Genomic DNA, 27853 nt, shown 5'->3' with positions numbered 1-27853 from the left:
ATGGCAACTGTGTATTTTAGCAACTAATTACAATGTTTTGCATTCAGTAATAAACATCAATGGTCTTTTATCAAGTTGATATATCACTAATTTTTACAACATAATTATACGACCTCATGTTGATTCCTACGAAGCCTACCGCTGTGAAAATTTATTGCACTGGCGTTGTTATCTCAATTTCTTTTCATTCTGAGCAATTATATGAAACACGATCAAAAAAAATATTGCAAATAATATTTAATTTGAAGAATTTTAAAACAGGGAAGATTTAAAAATTAATCCGGAGGGGCGGAATGGGTGTGAAATATCGGGAGATTTTGTCTCCCGCCGGAAGAATCACATGTATGATTCACCAACAATTCAAAGTCATCAACACCATCTGTTTTCCTTTTCTTAGGTTTCACAGTTTTGACCTGAAATAAAGAGGAAACATGCATGCACAGTGCAACTAAATTACATTTCCTTCTACCAGTTTATTAGTATCTCTTTGGTTGTTATTTAACAACATAGAGATCAAAGCAACATATTACAATTATAACAACATACATGCGTGAGCAAAACATGTAACATATATACAAAATGTGTTTATAATTGCATCATATTTCTATATATATAGATGTTATTAACCAGGAGGTTTGACTCTCTCGTTTACAATTTTTATAAACGAACAAATTTTACTTAATAGCTTAACATTTTTGGAAGAGAACAATTCATTAAACTTGATAACATTTGGTCTTGTAACATAATATTTGGGAATATACAATTTTCTTTCATCTTTTAACTTGTTACAGCATAAAATATAGTGAAATTCGTCACCTACATCATTTTCACATAAAAGACATATTCTATTATCTCTTTCAGTACCTTCCCATCTTCCCGTTTCAATCGGTAGTTTATGATTTGATGTTCTGAATCTAGCTAAAATTTGTTTCTTATGATTACTTAAGACGCTATCTACATAAAATTGGCATCCAAATTTTGAATTTGTAAATAGATTATATATCACACCTTTTGAAGAATTATTGCAGTTTGATTCCCAATTTTGTTGAAACTGATCTAGTAATTTTTGTTTCAAACTTTTTAATTAGCCAAGTACTATTGAATAATTGGTTCTGATTCCATATATTACTGTATCCACAATCGTCTAAAATTGATTTCAAATTCTTTAACCATTTACATTCATTTCCATTGTCAAATTTAGCACGAAGTAATTTGTACATTAAATTGTAGGGATGGCAATTTGTAATCGGTTAACCGGTTACTCGGTCGGAACGATGGTAATCGGTTAGAAAATCTGTAATCGGTTAGTCGGAAAAAAATTAATATATGTGTAAATTTGAATAATTTCCTGAAAATTCAATTAAAAAAATAAAAAATACAAATAAAATTTTTCTGAAATGTAGCATGTTCACCTATCTATTTAAGCTGATTCGGAGATAATTAAGGTTCTCCAGACTGACATCGCGTGGGGATAATTGGTCACTTTTCGAGTCGTTAATTGCTGTTTAAACACATGTCGCGTGTTTCTTTAATGATTTTAATTAAATGATCGTTGACTACTGTGAACTGATTATAATGTGTACCTTATCTCTTCTATCCTTTGCAGTTACTTACCTATCAAATTATATTCTAAAACAAACTTCGTAAGATAAGCGATAATTCAGACTTAATTTTGATTATCATGACAATGCAAAATGAACTTCCTTGACATCTTTTCTCAAAATTTTTTAATACATCTGCAACCTCAGGAAGTTTCATGGGTTTCTTAATTTTTTCTTTTCTTTTTATTCCATTTTTTTTCCTTTTGCCCATTAAAATTGAAATACAATATATGTAGTATTCTGATCATATATAAATATAAGCATAATATTACTACATGAACATCTTTATAGTCTTACTTATTTGAGTGTATTCGAGAATTTTTGATACGATTAACCGACTAATCGGTCGGAACGTCTTGCGGTTAACCGATTGGCAATTCTGTATTCGATTGCCATCCCTATTATATTGCAATATTTTGATTGTTTTCCACTTAAAATTTTTGACCAGTATGCAATAATTCTTGTTTTGATATGTACAGTTAAAGGTACTCTCCCTAATTCACCATATATCATGAAATTGGGAGTACTTGGTTTTAAATGAAAAAGCATTTTACAGAATTTTAGGTGTACTCTTTCTATAATTTCAACATTACCACAACCCCATACTTCACAGCCATATAACAAAATTGGAACAACAATCTTATCAAACAAATACAATTGATCATCAAGAGAGAGGTGTAATTGATTACCTTTTTTCAAAATACCATACATAGCTTTAGTCGCTCTTTCAATAGCATATTGTTTTGTCTTAATAAATGAACCAGTTGATGAGAATATAACTCCAAGATATTTAAAATGTTTGACAATTTCAATTTCATTGTTATTGTAATAAAAACATTCTGTAGTGTACGTCCCTTTGAAAAAATCATTATTTTTGTTTGTTTTTTTTCAATATTAACCTCAAGTTTCCATTTTTCACAATACAATGAAAAACTGTGCAATTGATTCTGTAAATCTTCAGGTGATTCGGCGAGTAAAACTGTGTCGTCTGCATACAAAATAACCAACATCTTTAACAAAATACCAAGTTCTTGTTCAATCTCATATGATATTGTTGAGACTCCAATATTATTATGTGTAATTAAAAAAGATTCTACATCATTTAGGAATAAAGAAAATAAAAATGGCGATAGGTTTTCCCCTTGTCTTACCCCTATTTTGCATGGAAAGTATTCAGTAACCATATCATTTACAGCTATTCTCGATTTACTTTCAGAGTACATTTTCACTATCACATTAAAACATTTTCCAGTAATATCATTTTGAATAAGTTTTTGCCATAGTCCTATTCTCCATACATTGTCAAAAGCAGCCTTAAAATCTATAAATGCACAATACATTTTCTTTTTCAGTAAGAAAGATAATTCGATTAACGATTGTAAAGTGAAGATATTATCTATTGTAGAATAATTTGATCTGAAACCCCCTTGATTTTCATTCAGTATCTCATATTGTTCAGCATAGTTATTTAATCGCTTAGCTAAGATAGATGTAAATAATTTACCCAGGCATACAGCTTAATAAAGTAATAGGTCTATAGTTTTCAGGGGCTTTGTCGTCCCCCTTATTTTTATAAATAGGCAAAATATTACCAATCCAGCTTCAGGTAAAACCGCTGAGTTAAAAACAATATTACATAACATAACATATATAGGTAACATAAGACTAGCGGAAGATTTTATGTATTCGTTAAAAATTTCATCACTACCAGCACTTTTGTTATTTTTAATACTTGCTATTGCTTGTTTTATCTCATCTTCAGTTATCACAGAATCTAATTCTTCATGAATACGTGTACCTATATACTCATTTGATACAAATTCTTCACTGTTTACATCACAATCGTTAATATTTTTAAAGTATTCGTAAAATTCATCTATATCATTATCACATTTTTTGTTGTTCGGCCTTTTATTTATTATTTTCCAATAACTTTTTGGATCTTTACTTCTAAGTTTTCTAATTTTTTTCATTACTAAATTTCTATGTTTTTTCATACTTTTATCCATGGTATTTTTATATTTTCGTTCATTTACACGAACTTCTTTCAAGATACTTAAACCATATTTTCTAAACATTCGTTTTGATTTCCGAAATTTTTTCCGTGCTATTTTACATTCTTTGTTAAACCACTCCTTTCTTTTCTGTAGTTGTTTACTGTGATTTTGTTGAGCATTGAAAACTCCAAAAGTTTTGCGCGCCGAGTTAAGCAATAGATCTGCAGTGTTTGAAAATATTTCATTTACCTGGTTTTTATCCAGATTATGAATATCAATATTACTTAAGATATTTTTTATTTTGTCTAGATCATTCAAATTAATATTTTGACAGAATTCTTCTGTTTTATCATTATCCCAAGATTTTATCTTTTGACGCGAAGAGTTATTTTCATTTTTCATTTTTTCACATCTGGTTTGGAAGTTATAAGTGTCATTTGAGGTACATGTATATGAATTCATACCTATTTCACAAAGAAGTGGCATATGTATATCTGAGTATAACCTACTAAAATCTAGTATAGAAAATTTAAGTACATATTTAAAAAATTCAACACTACTTAAACAGTAATCAACCACACTTGATTTTGTTGTAGTAAATTTACCCTCTTCAAGTCTTCCATTCAGCAAATGCATATTGTTATTTTTACAAAAATTTAATAAATTATTTCCAAAATTATTCTTTGTTTTATCTAATGATTTTCGTTTCCTAGGTATATTTATCTTTTGTAATTCAAATACATTTGAAAGACAGTCTAAACTGGGATCATCTAACTCATATTCTTGATTTGATATGTCATTTGGTTCAATAAAATCATCCTTTTCAGACGTTCTTGCATTAAAATCTCCAATTAGGCATATATGATTAAATTCACTCTGTAGATTCAAAAATTCAAGTTCAATTTCTTCAAAAGCTTCCCTTGAACTATATATAGAACTTTCTGGGGATATGTAGACAATTCCTAAAATCAAATCTTCATCTGAATTAATTAAAAAAGAATTTAATCTTAACCAGTGAACAAACTTACAATTTGTGTGAATAATAGTTACAAAATCTTTAATAGATTTTTTGTATCCAATTACAATACCACCAGAATGTCTGTTAGAAAATACGTGTCTATTTTTAGCATCAAAGAAAAAATCAGTATGATCAATGGGTGTATTATCATCCGTTTTTGTCTCAGTAAAACACAGAATATTATAGGAAGAAATAAATGTAGAAAATTCTGGGTAATTTAAGCGTCTACTTAGACCACAAACATTTAATCCTAAGATTTTAAGTCTGCGAGCATGTTCAGTGGATGAATCGAGAGAGTCGGTTGGATAAGTGTCCACTAAATTGTCACGTGGTAGATTTCCTCCTAGGTTATCCTACCTTTGACTTACTGAGCCGCGTCTGTGGAATGGTCGGAATTCACGGGCCGCTGGAGATAGGCGCGGATCTAGATTGTGAGGTGCGGTGTTTTCCTGTTCGTAATCTGTCAGCACAAATCGTTCGCCGTTAATATAAAGTTTATCCATAATCAGTTGCCCTCTCTTGCCCTGTCGTTTAGCTGCTTTGTAGTGCGGGTACAGTAGTTTACGGTTTTCGTTTATCTCCTTTGGAAATTGTTCGAATACACTGAATTCTGGGTTGCTTTGATCGCCCGGACCGCCTTGATCCCGAAGGGCAGTGATAACCGTAATTGCAGTTTTTCGGACTTTTTTTACGGTCCTTAAAGTTTACAAATTTTGTCACAACTGCCCGAGATTTTGTCTCTTGTTTCCGGCCCATGCGGTGAACTCGATGAAACGGAATTTCATCTGTTATTCCAAGTTTATCAGTCATAAATGCTTTTAACGCTTGTTCACATTGTTCTGCACTTTCTTCTTTTGGTTCATTAATACCAAGGAATATTAAGTTGTCCCTCATGGACCTTGCTTGTAATTCATTTTGCTGTTCTTTAAGGTTGGTCAGTTTGTTTGTAATAGTTGCCATTTGTGCCACATTCTCTTTTTCTATATTTTCATGCATTTTTTGGAAATCTTTATTTCTGCTACTATCTCTTTAGATGTTTTTTCATTCTCATCTAATTTGTCACTAGTGAATGTAATGCTTTTTTCTATTTCTGACATTTTTGTTTTTAATTCGAACACATCTGTTGTGACAGTATTCATTGTCGTTTCAAATTTGCTGATTCGTGATTCAATTTGGTCAAGTTTATCTAGTTTCTGAAAAACTTTGTCAAGTGTTTTGGCTAGATTGTCTATTTTACTTCCGTAATCAATTGGCTGCATTCCGCCCTGATATTGTTGTACCTGATGTACAGGGGGTACAGGTCCTACGGGTGAAAAGCTGTAATTCATTACGGGCATTTGCGACATTTGTGGAATTTGATATGTATGATTTGGATTGCTTTGCATACTCTGATTGTTCACTGGGGTTGAAAATAACTGGTGAGAGATTCTTTGTGTGTCTACATTGTCTACATTGTCTTGAGACGTACTCATAACACTTACTTTTCTTTGTTGCGCTTCACTGCTCACATCTGGGCCTTCTTTTCTTTTCTTGCCTTTCTTTGCTTTATTTCCACTGGAACCACTTTCAGGTGTTTTAGGCCCCATAACACACAGTTGATATCGTTAGATTAATCTCCCAAATCTTTCTAAAGTTTCAAAGTTTGTTTTATAACAAAAAAATTAGTTTAAATCCAGACCTCAAAAAATCATGACTCTCATTCAGCTCACGCATGCGCTAGCATCAAACATCAGTGGCTATAATTGAACCAAGGCTTTTCACTTTAAACCATAGACTAATTCTTTCAATTTCTATATGAACAATCTTTTAATAAAGGTAAGTAAAATTACCATCAGTTATTTAATTGCCTTTTGTACAACTGCACTCAAATATCTAATGTTTAATCAAAGCAATTAACCATAGAGGCCATTATGATTAGGTGGCTCCACTAAAGAGGAAAGTACTTAAACACTTTATCCACAAAATTTTGATTAAAACTTTTGGTGAAACCTGTAAGTCTACGAGGGCTGTTCGAAAATTATTGAGACAATTACTTTAACTCCATAAAGGGCAGAGATAATTTCAGGAAAATTCGTCAACATTTTATAAAGAACGAATAAAACAATTATACAAAATTTCTAATTTAAAGGATAATTAGATAAGTTCCTGTGAAATAATAAACATTCATATGTCTATCGACCTGGAGCAGTATCGCTACGTCATTTTAACGTCACTCCAGCCGGAGATGATTTTGCATGTGAAACGATCGGGAAGCGTTTACTCTTTCTTTGTTATCATAATTATTTACCCTACAAAAATCAAACTGTCTCTTTTCTTAAACGATTCTTTAAAAAAATGTGTGTGGTTGCTTCACTATTGTAAATTTTTCATGCGTCATTTATACAGGATGACTTAGCATCATGCAGTGCCGATTTATGTAACGCGAGTCAACGTTATTAATTCCGTTACGGTAAAAATTGATGGTCGTCCGGGGCTTTTGATTTTACTGCAGTTGAATTATAGGTTAGAAAAAAAATATGTACCAATGAAATACATGTAACAAACCCTTAGACATGTTTTTTTTTTTTTTTTCTTGTTATTGTTTTAGCAGGTTGGTCAGTCTGGAAAGGAGTTTTACATAGCGCTACACAAAACTTTAGGTCTCTCGCTGCTCCACCTTGACGTCAAAATCCATTTTGTCGTCGTTATCAGATTTCTTTACCGCGCTTAATTTTTTTAATGATCTCCGTATTTCTGATCAGAAACTAACAAACTTGCACAACATGAAGTCGAATAAAATTAAAAATTTATACACATAAATTGAATTATTTTCGCTCTTATTATAGGTCCACCGGGATGTTGAACATTGGCGTTACATATTTTCAATATCTGATTTCATGACTGCGCCGGGTACCCCTACCACTGACACATTTATATACCATTGAAGAGAAGAAATTTAATATTTGTAAAATATTTCTTGCTTTTATGAATTCTTAATGTTTGTCAAACGTATATGCAAATTTTCACCTAAAGACGTTCATTAGAAAGAAAAATATACAAAATGTCTCAATAATTTCCGAACAGCCCTCGTATATCCTTATGTACATGTATTATACAAACATTTTCACTAAATACACCTGTCTCCTCAAATTTCCTTTTAAGTACATTCTTTTTTGACTTTTTATTAGTCGTCGTCACGGCTGGCCGAGGTTTGTGCCTGACTTTTTGCTCCCCAGTGGGAGGGAAGGCCTTTGGGTAACTTTTTACCATCCTCTGCAGCTGGGAGACTCCCTATAAACTTGTCCACCATTTTCGGGCTCTGGACTTTCTGCTGCTTTTTTGATTTCTTTTCTTCTGTGGTCTCATTGAAAGAGTCTTTTGATTTTGCCTTTTTAAGAGCTTCTAGGCGTCCCTAATAGCAAATGTACATGTAGCATATTTGTATTTTAATGCGTTTTGTTCATAATACAAAATGCAATTCCACAAATTTTGATAAAAATTATATCAATTTCCCCATATTATGTATCACAGGAAATAAACAAAAGCAGGCATGATAAGCTGCTGAGCGCATAATTAATTATCAGGTTTCTGTGTCTAAAGTAGGCACAACAGATCTAGAAACAGAGTCCAACAGTGGGAAGTGGGTAATACATGTAGTAGTGATATTTCTGTTACCTTTTGTCTCTCCATTCGTTTTTCTTTGGCCTGTAGAGCTGCTTTATTTTCCAGTGAAAATTCTACAATCAATCTCTGCCAAAACAATATATATAATAATTAAAAGAAAATATTGTAGTTTGTTTTAAGTGATATTCCTTTTACTTGTGAGCAAAAGTATACATGAATCTATGCACCATGATATGATGATAAGTAGTAATATTTTCCAATAAACTTGTATTGGAATTAATTCTTAAAAAAACAAATATTTTTATTTTAGTAGTCTTAGGTTTAAACTGTACCAACAGTTTTACCTTATCCTCGCCAAACAAATCGGCATTGTTATTGGTGTTTCTGAGGGCATTCAGGGCATGTTGATGACATGTGAAGTTTATAATTATAAAGGCATAGCCTCGCGACTTCCCAGTCTTCTTGCTGTTCATTCTTTCTAAATCTCGCATGATACGGCACTGTAATGTCAACATAAGAATTATATATTATTGTAATATTAAATTATGATCTTATATTACATGAAATAAAATTTACACATATACAGGTACTTAAAAATAGTTTCACTGACATATGGTGGTAAATTTCTGCCTCCTATCATTTATCCTTTTATCTTTTCATGTTCTTATTTTTGTTTTCATCTATTTATTTAATCTTCGTTATTTTGTTTGTTTTAATTTACATGAAGGATCCAACCTAAAATACGCACATACCAATTGATGTTATATGGAAAAGCATGAATAAATCTATATGAAAAGAGGGACATTGTAATATTTGTTCAGATTTACCAGTTAATACATACACAGGGAAAAAAGGCTCGCATGAACTTCATATAAAATTCGCACGAATATCATACGAATTATTCGCATGAGAAGGAGACGAAAAGGACCACGCATGATATTCTTACGAAAATATGCAATTTTCACATGAAATTCGCATGTGGGACTTTTCGCATGATTTTTGTATGATTTTCGCATAAATTTCATGCGAAAAGGCAAACACTTGAAAATCATGCGAGCCACTTTTCCCTGTGTATTCAAGAATAATTATAATGGATTTAAGCCCCATTCTACAAATATATTTCTATAACTTGTTAGGCTTAAAGTAATCACACATGCAAAATTGCCACACAGTGTTTATTTGAGAAACTCGTACCTAAATTTTCAAAACAGGCATTGGAATTTTGAACGCATAAATGTTATATTAACCAAAACAAAAAAAAACTATGTAAGACAATTGTCAAAAGAAAAGTGCAACAAAACACGCCCATGCCACGAATTTTAGAATTAATCCCCCCCCCCCCCCAAACACTGATAGGAAACTGAAATGACGATGATAAACATATACTGATATTGTTCGGGGGGGGGGGGGAGGGTTCTTCTCAAGAAAGTAATTATTGAGCCGGAACGCAGCCATAAATTAGCATTAGTTTTCTACGATATAGTGTGCACTGGCTTGATAAACTTAGTACTTTTTAAGGAATTCACTAACTTTCTCAATCTCCTATGCAAAGTTGTCGTTCGTTCCTCTCTCAGACACCTCCGCAATGGACTCGCGTCAAGATTTTTGACATTACGTTAAAAACATAACATTTCAAGGATTATTTCTAAAAACTAATAGATTTAGATCTAATTAGTAAATATCTATCCTAAAGGACTATCATTAGCTCAGACATAAATTATAATGAATTAAAACAAACGCACTATTTCTCTTGCTTATCACTGTGATATACGAGAGCCAACGACAGAATTGAATGTATGAGTCAATGGTAGAGAGTGTAACTTTCTTTGATGTAGATATTCGTGATTTAGATGTTTATTCAGTGTTAAGTGTAGAAGCCATTTGATGCATAATTCACTCCCCTGCTCAGCAATCATTACCTCAAAACGTAGCAACAATTCACTTTTTTAAAAACTTTTTCATAAAGATAACCTAATAGAAACCAAAAAATGTCCTTTAAAGTTTCTATGTTGAACGAGGATTTTAATCTAATGTACATATTCACCGTGCATTTGTTTATAGAACAAATATGTTATAAATGCCATCAATGTACAGATTAATAGTACCTCTGGATGCTTTTTATAAAAAAAATCTTTTTCTCTTGGGACATGTGAGAGTAGTCTATAATCGAATTCGCAAGATGAAATACTAAGTAACACGGAAAACAGGAAAGGTTCGACAAACTGCTTTCAAGAAATACAAGACCACGTAAATCTTTCAAAATGCAAATTCAAAATCCGTTTTACATTATCACTTTACTATTTTTGTTTAACACTGGAGATGGTTCTGCATTGTTAATGCATGGAATTTCTAATGCAAGCGACACAATCCATGGGGCAGGTGGACACAGCACAGATGTGGCGGAAATCAAGCAAATGGTTCTAAACCTGACAACTGAGATGGAAAATCTCAAGAGGCAAACTGAAATGCTTGGTAAAGAAAAAAAGTTGCTTCAAAACAGTATTCTTTTTGGAAGCGGAGCTGAATAAATTAAATGCATCTAAGCCTCCTTCCAATGATGAATTAATGGCGTATTTAAGGATACACCAAAGGTTTCCAAATGCCAGAAATTAATTTGCATGTAATTCTTTCATTATCAAAGATAACATAATAAAAGTATATATCATTTGAAAGCTTGTTAAATTTACTATTTATTTATCCTCATTTAAACTTTAATTAATAACTTATTTAAAAATTATTTAAATATTAATGTAAATTTTAGTGCATAAATATTTTATAAATCAACTTTTTTGTATTTAACCCCTCAAAGTTGTCATTTTACCTCAAGGTAGATTAAAGATTGAACTTAAAAACCGTATCTCAGATTTTCGATAAATCTTCTAATTCAAAAGTTACAGCCATTTGCCCTTCAATGTTACCAATTAATTAGCCTAATTTAACATTTCCCTCAATAATTCCAAAACTAAGCTAGGTATCAAAAATCTGAGATACGGTTTTGTGAACACATATTTGAGAAGCAACCCATCCAATTTTCAGAGAAATTGGTCAATAAATAAGGGAGCTGAATCCTTTGAAATAATACCCCAAACTGTTTGATCTTACTTTACAGTAGAGGGCAAAAACCCATTACACAACAAAATCTGCCAAAGCTAGGAATATATGACACCTTGGAGATTCAGCTTTGGATACCTGTCACTTAGCCACATTTCCTATGCATATTCACAAGAATGGGAGGTTCTTTTCTGTATTTAGATGCTTTTAATTAAGTAAAATAGGTTCAAAATCTGAATCAGAAAGATTTCCCGGCAAAATGGCAAGAGCTAAGCTCCACCTCCTATTTTATGGTCATCAGTGATCTGTTAGATCTCTTTCTCTAAATCTAGATCCCTGTAGTTTAATTACTGATAACCTCTGTGAGGCTAGTGAAGAATTCCCCAAGTGGTCACATTGATTTATTGCGTCCTTCATGAGCAGGCAGTCACAGATCAAATCAGAAGCTTCAATAACGGAACATTCACATGTGGTAGTGTTTATGTTTCATTATTGTTAAATAATTAGAAAACCATTTCATAATTACCAAAAATTTTACATGCATTATAAAGCAGTGATTAACTTCTTTTTCTTAGCCAAAAATCTCAAAATTGTTGAAAATCTTGAAAAAAGCCTTTGGTGTATCCTTAAGAAGCACAAAACAAATAGTTCAAACTTTGGCAGCAAAGGAGGAATATGACAAAAACCTAACGCTGCGACTGAATGAAGCGGAGAGTAATATTGCGATTTGTGACAAGCAAAACAATAACTTAACGAAACGACTTGACGAAGTGGTAAATAATTTTGTGATATACGAAAAGTACGATAAAAACTTAACTCAACGACTTAATGAAGTAGTAAATATTTTGGTGAAATATGATAAGCAGGGAAAGAACTTAACTCAACGACTTAATGGGATTCATGATGTTTTGACTGCAAATGAAGAGTATGACAAAAATTTAACTCAACAGCTCACTGATTCAATGAACAACTTACACGATATAAAGATTTAAATGCGATATACAAGCTTATCACTTCTGGATGTGCATTCTAAGACGGACGGACAAGCTCAATACAACATTATCTAGACATTTTGAGGATCAAATAAGGGATGTTTATGGGCGAATAAACAGTATGTATTCTGGCATTGTACAGGCGCGGATCCAGAATTTTTTTCCAGGGGGGGGGGGGGGGGGGGGGGGAAGGGTCCACTCCAGTCAAAAAAAAATTCCAACCCAAAAATTTCTTGACAAGCAAACAAAAAAAACCCTTAAATTCCCTTATTCTCTTCCAGAAAATTACTTGACAAGCAGAGAAAAAAACCCCGTAAAATCCATTTCACAAACGTGAAAAAGACTTATTTCGTGGTGGTGATGGTGGGGTCCACGTTTTCGTTGGGGGGGGGGGGGGTCCAAGATCTTTTTTTTTATTTGATTCAGTATATACTTTAAATACCTCAGCAAGTCCGGACCCCCCCCCCCATTACCCCCCACCCCTCTAGATCCGCGCATGTTGTATTTTCTTAAACAAACGTATTTGTTAAATCTGTAATTTCGATCCTTTCATTCATGAAAAATCGTTGGAATTTACATTTTTTTTATCATCAATCATCATCAATTATTAGTATTATCTCAAATAAGATATTTGTTCGTACAAATTAGAAATTTGTTCTTACTAATTAGATATTTTTTTCGATAAATTAGATATTTGTTCGAACAAATTAGATATTTTTCGGATACACGTCATATGCTACATGTACATGTAGTATATGACTATTCCCTAGTTCTGTTAGTAGTCTAGTTTATGTCGTTATAATGGAATTAATATCTTCAAATAAACATACCTTCAATTATTATCACCCCTACTAATGTGTTCGGAACCTTTTATTTTTCGCTTTTCTGCAAATTATCAAACCCGAGGAGTTAGCAGTAGCTCTGGCGAGATTAAGCGAGACTTCAGAGAGATAAAGTAAATTATTCACGGAAATATGGCTAGGAAGTGACTAGCACTTGTAGACATGGTAAACAGAAAAGTTATGTTGCGTTTCAGTTTTCACAACTGTATAATATCTTTAGAAATGTACTTCAATCTCTCTTGAATTCATTCAAACGTCAACTAGTATTCTTTATGTCATTATATTCTGCAGTTATTCTTTTTGGACAAACATACTTGCATGGGAACTGGGACTATATTTCTTGCCGTCAGATTAGCAAATGAGGTACCAGCATGACTTAAACTGACAATTCAGCTGAATGAATTTAATTGCATTGTGGGTTACTACGGATACTACAGGAATTTTACGCTTGAAAAAAAAACATTTATACAGGCGATCAGAAAGGCACGGAGAAATTTTTTCCTATGCATTTTGTGGATGAAAAGCAATCTGTCCATTTTTTATTTCTATGCTTACAATTTCAAACAATTCAATTGTTAAATAAACGTGGAATTCTAGGTTTCTCAAAGCCATACTGTAAGGCGATTTGCGTCTGTATTCCTTTGTTGCACTATCGGTGAATTATCAGGTGGATTCCTTGGCCAAAAACACATGTGATCACGGGTATTGTAATGTAAAAAAAAAAAATGTTGTCCATTTAAATGCCATGGGGATTTCGCTCGTTTTCCTTATCCTTGAAGCGCTAGTATTCTTAACGTGGCACAGCCTACGTTTCACTTATACATTTTCTAGCTAAAAATTACAAACAGTCATGCAAACACCCATGAGATCTTTTACAGTTTCTAATCTTTGTATTTTTTTCATAGAACAGTTTTTTTTCGAATTGTTTTGTTTTGTTTTGTTTTGTTTTGTTTTTTTTGTTTTTTTTTTTTTTTTTTTTTTTGTTTTTTTTTTTTTTGGAAGTACATTGATTGAACCACGTGTTCGAAGTAAAATATAAGCATGTAGTAAATGTTGCTATTCATTCAACGATTGGTCAATCGTTCGTGGTAAGATCCTCTGTGCGCATTAATAACAATAGCCATATAAGATAAATAAAGGTTTTATCATTGTAGAAGACATATTACACTTTTTTTTTCTACCAGCGTTTCGGGCGATTTTAGAAAAATTGTCACTACTAAGCTCCAATTTTCTCCGTAAATTATCATAAGAGCGAAGATTAAGTAGATTGTGATTTTTAACCTAACCACTCTTTTCTGGTTACTTACTTACTTAGTCCTCTTCGTGCTTTGAGCACATAAGGCCTGCACCGAGGACCTCCATCTCTCTCTGTCCGCTGACATCTGCTGTACCTTGTCCCAAGTCCATCCCTGTTCTTTCATTTCTTTTTCTACTGACCGCCGCCATGTCTCCTTTGGTCGCCCTCTGTTTCGTTTCCCTGGTGGAGTCCATCTTAAGGCTACCCTCGGTATATCTGATGTTTCCATTCTCAAGACATGGCCAATCCATCGTTTCTCTTTAATCTGGTCAGATATGGCAGCTGTTTGTGTTCTTTCATACAGCTCCTCATTACTGATCTTGTTCGGCCAGAATATCTTAAGTATTCTACGGAGACATCTTGTTTGGAAGGTGTCTAGTTTTTGAGTGATGTTGTTTGTCACCTTCCAGGACTCAGACCCATATAGGAGGACTCCAATGACATTTGTTTTAAATATCTTTATTTTTGTTTTGGTTCTGATAGTTGAAGATTTCCAGATGTTCCGTAAGTTGGCAAAGGTGGTACGGGCTTTTGCAATTCTTTTTTCAATATCCAAGGTGGAATCTCCATTGGCTGTGATCTTGCTGCCAAGGTATATAAAATTGTCTACTTCTTCTATTCTGTTGTTGTTTGCTGTAACTTCCTTTTCTATCTTTGTATTTATCTTCATTAACTTTGTTTTGTTTACATTTATATTAAGTCCGATTTGTCCGCTATACTTGACCAGGTCATCAGTTTTGCTTTGGATATCCTTATATCGCTGTGCTAGTAAAGCGATATCATCTGCAAAGTAAAGATCTTCTAATGACTGTTGAAATGTCCAGGCTATTCCTCTATTAGCCTGACTGGTAGTGATTTTCATAAGCCAGTCTATGCAGAAAGTAAAGAGCAATGGTGAAAGCAGACATCCCTGTCGTACCCCCGTTTGGATTGGGAAGCTCTTTTCTGGTTAATATCATGAAAATCTTTTGGAAAGATCTGGAAACACATTTTTCATAGGACATGTTTATAAAAGAAACAGGCTATAGCAATTTCCTGTTTACTGCCAATTTTATTTATACAACGGGTTCTGCCCTATAACCTTTGAGTGGGTCAACCTACACCACGTGTCTTGAATTTAAATCACAATAACATTATAAGGGGTGTTATAGTACATCTAAATTTGGCATTTCAGAAGGAAATGTATATTTATGTAAATTATTGCTTTAATGTATGTAAAATGAAGTATCTGAATAAGACTGATCATAAGTATTCCCCAACATGACAAATTTCTTAAAAAATTATGTCTTGTTATTAATTCATGATGAAAATACACTTATCATTCATTTGTGAAGCAAGTCATTAAGGGTTTTTATCACGTATCTACCCGGTAATTTTTTTTTTAAATGAAACACTATTATATTCTTAAACATATAATTATCGTTTAATTATGAAAAAACTTTGGAAACAGTCATAATTAGGCGAGAAAACGCCCGTAATATAGAGTTCTCGAAGTAAAAATCTCCTCTAATTAGATAGGGGTCACGTGGTACTGAAACGTCATAGGTGTCAATGTTCAATTAGAACTCGTAAAGCTTATCGTAAGAAAAATGTATCAAATAGATTTTGACGTTAAATAATATACACTACACAATAAGGTCGGTGGAAATTTTGACATCGACGATATTCTCTTAGCAGAGACATAGTTAGTTATAGACGGTCAATCTTTTATGTATGGACGTCTAGCAGAGAGGGAAAAAAACGAGAAAATATGCTGACAATAGGAGAGGACACCGAAGACGAAGCCGTTAACTCGGAACTTCCGACTAAATAGAACGAATAACTTAAGTTGGACTTCGTAAATACCGGGGTATTTATAAATATGAGAATTTTAAATTCAACTTCTTCATTATTTTAATAAACTGTATATAAATATTCTATCTGTTCCAGTGAATATCATGTATGAGAAATGACCTTTCTTCAACACTGTTCGATGGCGCCGTACGCCATTACGAAGTTCACAACATTCCTACTATAGCATGTACTAGATTCTGTGCGACTTTAAAAATACGTGTTGGGTACTTTTTTTTCCGTTTTAAAAAGGTACCATGTCCTTGAAATATTTTATAGTACAGAAAAAAAAATTGTGATCTGGCATAAAGTTAAACTATTGTTCTGAATGGAGACAAAGCCCTCGCGTCTGCAGAAAAAAAGGCCCCTTCACTTCTCAACCGAGTCCAGGAAATGTGGGGGAAAAAAGTCTTCCTAAAACCTTTCTTGTGCGCATTTGTGCATCCTAAAGTCACAAATTATACCTTACTACTGTCAATTATCCAATTATCACTTATTTATTTACTAACAGGTTTGATAGACACAACGAATGAGCCGTTTTGTATACACAATAAGTACTTTGCTTGACCAGGATTGACACCTATGACGTCAGAGCAATGGCGGATAGTATCGGCGATCAAAGTATGCATATTGAGAAATTCAAACTTTGAATCGCTGAAACATCAACAATATTAATTTTCTAGCAAAGATTTTTAAATATATGATTTTAATAACATGTAAACTTTGTCATATTCAAAAAATTTTGAGACGTGATATAAACCCTTTAGCAGCATATATAGCAGCATTATTGATATGCATCCTCAGACTTTTCATGAAAGATTTTGTTGTTACTGTGTAAATGGAAAAAAAAATCATTTGTTTTTTATAGTGTTTTTATTCTACATTTACACATAACATTATATATATATATATATATATTGCTTAACAATCAATTCATCCTTTTTTCACATTAAGTTCTGTAATAATAATAATAATAATAATAATAATAATAACTAGAGCAAAGCTCGTTGCAAAGCAACGAGTAGGTCTTCCGACGGACGACGGGCGTAGAAAGTAATATATAAAGAGTTTTTATCCTAATAATGATAAAATTTAGGCAAATTTCTATAAAATGGACCAAAAAAATCATTTTTTTCAAAAACTTCGACTTTCAATTAAGACTTTTTCGGCCGTTAGGACGTCACTTCCGGTTGACGTCGAATCTCAAAGCCATAAAAAACCCTTTAAGCTCAATTACAAACCATTACATATAATTTCTAATGATTTTAATTTTTATCATTATTATTATTATTATTATTATTATTATTACAGAACTTAATGTGAAAAAAGGATGAATTGATTGTTAAGCAATATATGTATAATGTTATGTGTAAATGTAGAATAGCTTTATTTTTCGACTACTTCCGGTTTAAACTGGAAGTACCTTCTTTGGATGGTTTTTGTTATATACATTTGAATTTAAGTTCTTTATGCCTTTATTCAAAACTGTTCAATTTTATAAAAAAAAAAATCCGTGAATTAAATATCACTTCTGTTGTCGACCGGAAGTGACGGATGCAAAAACAAAAGGCGTGATACACAACTCAAAGAGATGTTCTATCACTTCTGAAAAAATCATGATTCTATCTTGAGTCGTTTTTGACAAAATGACAATTTGAAAAATGAAAATCGAACAAAAAATGCGACTGGAAGTGATTTTTTAAAAAATGAAAAAACGGTCCCGAGATATGATAATGATGCATCATCCCTGAAAAAATCTTTGAAATTGGTTTATTAGTTTCCGAGAAATCGCGTGTACTATGAAAAGGGAATAATACGCAGCTCTGTTAAGGCTGCATAAAGGGGGCGGGGCCTAATTATACGGGAAATGCTTACTGTGACATCACACAAAAATAGCATTCCTCAAAATAACAGAATATGAAATCATTTGCGATTTTAAATTGCATAAGAGTAATGAACTACATCAAAACTTACCACTGCATTCATTTTCACCGCTAGCCACACAGCAAGATATAAACAAGTCACTGATTGCACTGCACTTGTCGACATGACGTCATCATGGTAAAATTTGACGCATTTTATGTACAGTGAGAGGCGGATCAAATAATTTTTTCAGAGTGAAAAATGCGTTTTATTATTAAAGAGACTATTATTTGCAAATGTTAGATAGACCATTAATACCAATCAGAAACCTTTCTTTCGTGTCATTATTTAAAAACTATCGAGAGAATGTATTGAATTAATTCTACCGTGTTTTTGTACAGGGTTTGCATGATTCACGCCGAGGTGCTTCATTAAATCGCCTTTTCGCAAGGGCATACACTTAATAGATTTTGACCATTTTTTAAATATACATAACGGACACATTCCTTAACTTGAAAAGTGCTGCTGCTTTCCTGAAATCGAGAGCTTAACTTAATAAATACATAAAATACTTGGTAAAGGTCACACATATTTCGATTAGAGCTAAATTACTTGAAATTTAAACTAATAAAATGCGAATTCTATTTAAAGCAGCAGCACTTTCTATAAACTACAAGATATGTAGAAACAATTTATTACTTAATTTTTTTTAATTTTAACTAGGGTATGCCCTTGCGATATTGAAATTTGTTCATGACCTTCATACAGTACACATTACATACATTTATCACGTGACTGTCAAATAAAGTGACCAAACCAAAATCAATATAGAGCGGCGTATACAATGTTATTTCAATTAATATTAAAGTCATGTGATAATATAGTAGTTTAACAAAAATAAATTCAGTTTAAAAAGATACGTATTTATGCACGTTCATATTCCGTTGATTTCTTCATAGTACGCCTTAACATTGCTGCGTAATAATAATAGGAAACAGAAGAAAAACAGTAAGGTCTTCCGAAGGAAGTCGGAAGACCTTAATAATAATACTTTATTTATAGAAGGTAACCCGATTAGTGCAAGCACTAGTCTTCCTCGGGGCCTTCTTTAAAACACATATACAATGTATATATACAATAGACACAAATCACAATTATGAATTGAGATAATAAAATATAAACACTATGTTGCAAATAAAAATGTTAAAATTGAAAAATACGCATTTTTCAAGGCTTAAATGAACCATAGTTTTTCAGTTTAAGTTCTTCAAAAAATATTTTGGCGATGTATACATGTACCCCCACAAAAATACTTTATTTGTGTGGTTAATGGTTAAATGAATGAGTCGATGAAATTTGACAGCCAGACTAGCTGGACTTTTTTGAAAATCAAGGATTTTAAAACTAGCCGATCGAAAATTTATTCTCTGCGTGAACAACCAAAGGGGGGTAAATTTTGGAACTTCCTGTCCAAATAAGACTCGAACGATTTTGTCCAAAATGTGCATACGCATTGTATATATAGTCATGTAAGAAATATACAAAAATTCTGTCGATGTGCGTTTGGGGAGAGTTACTAAAATAGATAGACAATATAAAATAGATGGTAAAAAAGCGTTATAAAATAGTTTTTTAGTATGCAGTGGAAGAAACTTATTAATTTTTCGTTCAGTAAATAATTTATACGTAAGAGTTTTGCAAACTGCATCTACATGACAAGTATATTGAAGAGTATGATCAATGTGATCACCTAATAATTTCTGCATTTCCACGTTTTCAAGGGGATGACCGGAAAGTTGTAAATGAAGAGTAGTGTTTTCTAATTTTGATTTCTTTTGTTGTGTTCCCATTAACATACACTTTGTTTTATCAATATTCAAAAGCATCTGATTTTGTTGACACCAGTTTTGTATTTGATAGAGGTCATGATTAAGAGTTGTTTCAATAAGTGAAATATTGTTTCCATGAAAATGCATTGTAGTGTCATCGGCAAACATATCAATATTACAATGTTCAACAGACAATGGTAAATCATTAATGTATAATAGAAATAATAAAGGGCCCAATAAAGACCCCTGTGGCACACCTGCTGTGACTGGCAGTGATTCAGATGTGTATGCACCGATTTTTATACTTTGAGTTCGATGATATAAATATGATTGAAACCATTTAATTGATACTGGACCAAAGTGATAGCATTTAAGTTTTCTAATTAGTATATCATGATTAACAAGATCGAATGCTTTGCTTAAATCCAAATAAGTAATGCCAACGAAATTTCCTTGATCTATTGCATGCAGCCAATTATCAGTTAGTTTTGTGAGAGCTGTCTGGCATGAGTGAAATTCTCTAAATCCTGACTGTGCTTTCATTAATAAATCGAAGTGAGAAGTAAAGATGCGTATATTTTCTGCTACATGCTTTTCTAAAACTTTCGATATAGTTGGTAAGATTGAAATTGGGCGAAAGTTTCCTTTTTAAATAGAGGAGTTACTTTTGCGACTTTTAATTGTGAAGGAAAAGACCCCTTGATTATGCTAGAATTTATTAGATGTGTTAGAGGTTTTGATATTATACTAGCTAAAAGTTTAAGCAATCTAGGTCCAAGAAAGTCTATGCCAGCAGATTTGTTTACATCTAGCCTCTTTAACATATTAAATACTTTTTCTTCATTAATCAAAGGAATTTCAAAAAAGTCTTGATCTCCAAGTTTTGCCTCAGTGTATCTTTTCAATTTTTCTGATTCAAAAGTAGTAAATGAAAGATTGTTTAATAATTTTCTTGGAATTTGTGCAAAATGTTCATTAAAAGCACTTGCAATATCCTGTAAATTATCAAGATCTAACCCATTATATGTTATATTGGCAGGGGATGAGTTTTTGTCTGATTTTGAGGCCAGCTGATTTAAGTGACCCCACATTTCTTTAGACGTAGAACTATTTTCAATTACTTTCTTATAATATGTAGATTTTGCATCATTAATTAATAATGTGACTTTGTTCCTCCAAAATCTAAAATTATCCATGTCTCCCTATTTATGGAATTGATCTCGTACCCTGTTTATGGAATTGATCTCGTAAATTCCTAGCATCATTTATTTCTGTAGTTAACCATTTAGTGCGGAATTCTGATTTCACACGCTTTGTTTTAACTTTTGCATGCTTATTAATTATAGCATTGAAAATATCATAGAAACAGATTAAGATGTCATTAGGATCATGCAGTAGAATTAATTCATCAAAATTTGCATTGTTTAAATCAAGCAAAAATTCTGTTTCATTAAAATTTTTTAAAGTCACGATATTGTATTTCAATATGTTTGCCTTTACGTTTCATGCTGTTAGAGCTTCGTGCGGCACATATTGGATAATGATCAGACATTGCTACAGGATGCGTAGTGTAGAAATGGTCAATAAGAGTTTTAGAGCTATTGGTAATTCTTGTTGGGGTGTTAATTAATTGTTTTAATCCAAAATCTACAATTGCAGATGACCAACTCCGCTGGGATTCTTTGAGCATATCAATATTGAAATCACCTGCAATAATCACTTCCCGGTCATCACAGCAGGTAGCACACTGTAACTCTCTGACAAAATCATCAACCCAGCAGGAGGGACAGATGGTATCTATCTATAGATAGTTTTCATATGACGTATTTTCTCTATGAGTTATTTCTCTTGGCCGCCATCTTGATGGTCAGCCTGGTAATTTTTCCTCTTTATCTTACCAAATTTAAGAGGGTCTAGCAGAAATATTTGGGGAAAAATCTTCTTAGAATAAAAATTATGAAATAAAGGAGGCTTTAACAAATGTATATTTTTCAGAAAAACAATTAATGCTTCCTATCCCACAATGGCCAGTATAAAAAGTTAAAGTTGGTTCAATAATGAAGGAATATGAGCATGTTGACCTCCAATATGGCGGCCAATGGAAATTAACTCTTGATAATTTAGGCCTACTGAAAACTATCTATTAAATCCACCATCACCGATCAAACCATTTTGATTTCTGGGATTCGCCTAACAAGTTTTTCTTGTACTTATTCACCAACATATCAAAGTCATCAACACAATCTGTTTTCCTTTTCTTGGGTTTCACAGTTCTGAGCTGAAATAAAGAGAGACAGGCACTGCATGAATAACATCTTTTCTCTCTAGCATCAGTGGCTAGTTGAACGAAAGCTTTTCACTTTAAACCACAGTTTACTTCCTTTAATTCTAAAAAAATCTTTAATTAATAAATGACCTTCAGTTATTTAGTTGCCTTTTGTACAAATGGACTTAATCAATCAAAATTTTGATTAAAGCTTGGTGAAACATCTAATTCTATATCATTAATATTATACAAACCTTTTCACTAAATACACGTGTCTCCTCAGATTTCCTTTTAAGTACATTCTTTTTTTACTTTTTATTAGTCGTCGTCACGGCTGGCCATCCTCTGCAGCTGGGAGACTCCCAATAAACTTGTCCACCATTTTTGGGCCTTGGGATTTCTGATGCATTTTTGATTTCTTTTCTTCTGTGTTCTCATTCAAGGAGTCCTTTGATTTTGCCTTTTTGAGAGCTTCCAGGCGTCCCTAATAGCAAAATAATGTATATGTAAGATATTTGTATTTTAATGCTTTTTGTTCATAATACCAAATGAAATTCCACAAAGTTTGATTAAAAAAAATTACTCAAATTCCACATATTATGTCTCACAGAAAATAAACAAAAGCAGGCATTATAAGCTGCTGAGCACATAATTCCTTATCAATATGTGTCTGACATAAGGAGTCGTAATGGCACAGGCACAATAGCAACCCACAGTTTACCTTTTGTCTCTCCAGTCGTTTTTCTTTGGCCTGTAGAGCTGCTCTATTTTCCAATGAAAATTCAACTATCAATCTCCAAAACAATATATATTTATTTAAAAAAAAACATTCTAGTTTATTTTAAGTGATATTCCTCTTATTTATGAACAACGAAAAGTATACATGAATCTGTGCACCATGATATGATGATAAGTAGTAATATTTACTTAAAAACTTATATCAGAATTCTTGAAAAAGCAAATATATTTATTTTAATAGTCTTAAGTTTAAACTGTACGAACAGTTTTACCTTATTCTCGCCAAACAAATCAGCATTGTTATTGGTGTTTCTGAGGGCATTAAGGGCATGTTAATGACAAGTGAAGTTTACAAAGGCATGGAGTCTTGACTTCCCTATCTTTTTGATGTTCATTCTTTCTAAATCTCGCATGATACGACACTGTAATGTCAACATAAGAATTATACATTATTGTAATATTAAATTATGAGCTTATATTACATGAAATAAAATTTACGTGTACATACCGGTACTTAAAAATAGTTTCACTGACACGTGGTGGTACATTTCTGCCAGCCTCCTATCATATATCCTTAATTATATCTTTTCATGTTCTTATTTTTGTTTTCGTTTATTTATTTAATCTTCGTTATTTTGTTTGTTTTAATTTACATGAAGGATCCTACCTAAAATACGCACATATGCCCATTGATGTTATATGGAAAAGCATGAATAAATCTATATGAAAATAGGGACATTGTAATATTTGTTCAGATTTACCAGTTAATACATATTTAAGAACAATTGTAATGGATTTAAGCCCCATTCTACAAATATGTTTCTATAACTTGTTTAAGGCTTAAATTAAGTAATCACACATGCAAAATTGCCACACAGTGTTTATTCGAGAAGCTCGTACCTAAATTTTCAAAACCGGCATTGGAATTTTGAACATATAAATGTTATATTAACCCAAAACAAAAAAAAATTATGTAAGACAATTGTCCAAAAGAAAAGTGCAACAAAACACGCCCATGCCACCACGGATTTTAGAATAATCCCCCAACACTGACAGCAAACTGAAATGACGATGATAGACATATACTGAAATTGTTCGGGGCCGGGGGGGGGGGGGGGGTCATTGACAAGAAAGTAATTATAGAACGCAACCATAAATTAGCACTAGTTTTCTACGATATAGTATGTATACTGGCTTGATGAACTTAGTATTTTTTAGGGAATTCACTAACTCTCTTTGATGTAGATATTCGTGATTTAGATGTTTATTCAGTGTTAAGTGTAGAAGCCATTTGATGCATAATTCACTCCTCTGCTCAGCATTTTTTCATCATTACCTCAAAACGTAGCAACAAATCACTTTTTAAAAACTTTTTCATAAAGATAGCATAATGGAAACCAAAAAATGTCCTTTAAAGTTTCTTTGTTGAACGAGGATTTTAAATCTAATGTACATATTCACCGTGCATTTATTTATGGAACAAATATGTTATAAAATGCTATCACAGATTAATAGTACCTCTGGATGCTTTTTATAAAAAAATCTTTTTCTCTTGGGACATGTGAGAGTAAGTATATAATCGAATTCGCAAGATGAAATACTAAGTTACACGGAAAACAGGAAAGGTTCGACAAACTGCTTTCAAGAAATACAAGACCACGTAAATCTTTCAAAATGCAAATTCAAAATCCGTTTTACATTATCACTTTACTATTTTTGTTTAACACTGGAGATGGTTCTGCATTGTTAATGCATGGAAATTCTAATGCAAGCGATACAATCCATGCTTCAGATGGGCACGGTACAGATGTGGCGGAAATCAAGCAAATGGTTCTAAACCTGACAACTGAGATGGAAAATCTCAAGAGACAAACAGACATTCTTGGGGAAGAAAAAAAGTTGCTTCAAAGCAGAGTATTCTTTTTGGAAGCGGAACTGAATAAACTAAATGCGTCTAAGCCTCCTTCTAATGATGAATTAATGGCGTATTTAAGAAGCACAAAACAAATAGTCCAAACTTTGGCAGCAAATGAAGAATACGACAAAAACCTAACGCTGCGACTGAATGAAGCGGAGAATAATATTGCGATTTGTGACAAACAGAATAAAAATTTAACTCAAAGACTTTATGAAATAAATAATGTTTTGACTGCAAATGAAGAATATTACAAAAATATAACTCAACAACTCAGTGATTCAATGAACAACTTACACGATATAAAGGTGCAAATGAGATACACAAGCTTGTCACTTATGGACGTGCATTCTAAGACGGACAAACTCAATTCAACATTAGCTGGAAATTTTGACAATCAAATAAGGGACGTTAATGAGCGAATAACCAGTATGCATACTAGCTTTTCAATTTCTTCAATATACATTGTCAAGTATTTGATAAATCTTCATAAGAGTAAAAATTTCGTTTTCTTATTCAGGGTTCCTTATTTATAATGAAAAATCGTTGGAATTTGCATGCTTTTGTTTTTTTTGTTCATTTTGTTTGTTTTCCGTTTATTTTGTTTGGTTGTCTCATGTTATTATTTATTATCTTCTCTTCACTAAATAAAAACTGCAGGCAGACAATCCCGTTTTAATTCTTAACAACGGTAACATATGTACAAGAGAATATCGAAAGTAATGTGCCTTCATCATTTTTTTTTTTTTTTTTTTTTTTTTTTTTTTTGCTTTTTTAATAATAAAATTTCATTATAAGAATATTCAAAATTTGAAAAATTTTAATACAACTGTATCAAACCTTGCAGACATGACCAAAAAAGTAGCCTTTACGGTCGGTGTGACGTCATCCAGCAGCTCCTGGAACAGTGGTACACTGGTGTTCGATAGGATCGTCTACAACATAGGAGGAGGGTACGACTCAAGTACTGGTATCTTCACAGCTCCTGTCAACGGACACTTTGTTTTCTTTGTGAACGTTCAAAATGACAATAGAAGTGAAATATACACATATTTAGTTCTAAATGGCTCAACTAAAGTCACTACACTGGCAAATAATTCTTACCAGGCGGGACCGAACTTGGCTGTGTTAAGGCTTCAAAAAGGAGATCGAGTGTGGGTCAAACATTGGTCTGGAATTGGTTATTTTACCAATAGTGATGCCCCTGTCACCACGTTCTCTGGATTCCTAATATGATTTTGTTGAAAGGTGTACTTTTTATAAAGTTGTAGTTTCAGCCTTTAGTTAGAAATATAATGATGATTACAGTATCTTTCTAGCAATTTAGGATTAATCTATTTTTTTTTCAAAGGTATGTAACCTCGAGAGTACTTTTTCGAAAAAAAAAATTAGGAAGGTTTATTTGTAAATTACCGTCGTGCATAATGGTGTAAAAGTATTTAATGTTATTTTTTTTATCTACATTTCTTATCTAAGTACAATCATTTTATATCCAGTGATTTTGCTTTATCAGATTCCTCTCAGTTTTACTAATTTATAAAATGACACGTGATTACGTTTACCTTTGAGGTTCGTTGCGCACGGTGCTGTTACACATTGACGTTACGTCAAAATAACGTCATTATGTTGTTATTTAAGAAATAAGATATCATTTTTAGAGTTTCATTGGGATATGACATGAAGTCGGTCACGTGATCAAATCCTATAACGCACGAAGGGCATTTTATTTGATTTGATCACGAACCGACTTCATGTCATATCTCAATGAAACTCTAAAAAAATGATATTTTATTTCTTATATTTATATTTTACTTTTATTCGTGTTACAAGGGGACTATTAAGGCACTATTAAGACTTTGTTATGGAAATGCAACATAACGTACCTACGACGTCGTGTGACGTCACAACTTTCCAAATTGCCCGTGAAGTTTGCTTTCCATACAGAAGAAAGCCTGATCGTGTGACCAACTGCATGTCATTGAAAATTGAATGTCAATTTAATTAGTATTGTCATATAAGGAAAGACATCGGCAAATGTAAATATAGCGTTTTAAACGACTTTAGGTGCTAAACATGATTTTTTTTTTAATTATCAAAATAAAAATAAAATAACAGGGCACAAAAATTTCAATGTTTGAATCTTCTATTGAAAATATTAAGATGTATATAAATCTTATAAATAAATTGTAAGATTTATAATATGGAAGTGTCACGGACACTTAACAGGATCTCAGTTATCCTCATGCATATCCTCTATTCCTCTGAATTTCTATTTCTTTTTTCTCATTTTGTGCTCTCTATCTTGCAAAGAGGAAACACTTGAAGTAGCTTTCTCTTTCAACCGTTTCTTCTTTTTTTATTAGGTTATTTCAAGTTTTCTATTTCTATTTAGCAGACGCATGCGCCTTAGTTTTTGACACCCAAGATCAAAGAAAAGCACATACAATCAGTAGTCCTTTCATGCGCGGATCCAATGGGGGTGGGGGGGGGGGGGTTCCACACCAACTAAAATAAAATCTGACTCCGAAAGTTTTTAACAAGCAAATAAGAATATATATATATATATATATATATATATATATATATATATATATATATATATATATATATATATATATATATATATATATATATATTAGGGATGGCAATCGAATACAGATTTGCCAATCGGTTAACCGTAAGACGTTCCGACCGATTAACCGGTTAATCATCACTTTTCCGGGCATTGTTTTTTAAAATTAATTCTATTGATACCCCCTTCCTAATAAATTAATATATAAATAAAAAAAAGAAAAGAAATACGCCGTTAGTATTATTCTGTTTATGCGTGATCTGTATACTTTACGTATTTTAATTCAATTTCGAAAGGAAAACCATAAAACATCCATGAGATACATGTATCAAGGGCATTGATAACTTACTGACGACCCCCAAATATTACATACGGTCATTCTGTATTGTCAGCATAAACAAAAAAAAGTTTAAGGAGGTTGGATCCTGCTATCAAAAGC

At 32.4% G+C, this 27853-nt stretch overlaps 2 protein-coding genes across 3 annotated transcripts in view; one reads left to right on the top strand and one right to left on the bottom strand.

The window, feature by feature from the left end:
- Positions 1-26078, top strand: part of LOC133204057 (complement C1q tumor necrosis factor-related protein 3-like) — a 30550-nt gene extending 4472 nt beyond the window's left edge. Inside the window, exon 2 of the mRNA XM_061339838.1 lies at positions 25690-26078. Within this exon, the coding sequence (XP_061195822.1) occupies positions 25690-26078 (389 nt within the window). The remainder of the gene's footprint in view (positions 1-25689) is intronic.
- On the bottom strand, positions 348-23345 carry LOC133203922 (RNA-binding protein 28-like). Of its 2 annotated transcripts, none has more exons than XR_009723500.1 (4): positions 23200-23345; positions 8271-8345; positions 7716-8007; positions 348-413 (listed from the first exon to the last, which is right to left on the bottom strand). XR_009723500.1 is itself a non-coding variant. In XM_061339718.1 (4 exons), exons 1-3 carry the CDS (start codon positions 8708-8710, stop codon positions 7780-7782), a joined length of 450 nt encoding a protein of 149 aa, XP_061195702.1. In that variant the 5' UTR covers positions 8711-8715; the 3' UTR covers positions 348-413; positions 7716-7779. The 2 variants fall into 2 exon arrangements, 1 of the variants encoding a protein (XP_061195702.1); XM_061339718.1 differs by lacking the exon at positions 23200-23345 and adding an exon at positions 8564-8715.
- Positions 26079-27853: the final 1775 nt, after the last annotated feature.

This window comes from Saccostrea echinata, unplaced genomic scaffold (assembly GCF_033153115.1).
Source record: "Saccostrea echinata isolate AGI-Se365-2 ecotype Australia unplaced genomic scaffold, CSIRO_AGI_Sech_v1 ptg000052l, whole genome shotgun sequence".
Classification (NCBI taxonomy): domain Eukaryota; kingdom Metazoa; phylum Mollusca; class Bivalvia; order Ostreida; family Ostreidae; genus Saccostrea; species Saccostrea echinata.
The sequence above is the reverse complement of the archived record's forward strand: the minus strand, read 5'-3'. Positions and strand labels throughout refer to the sequence as shown.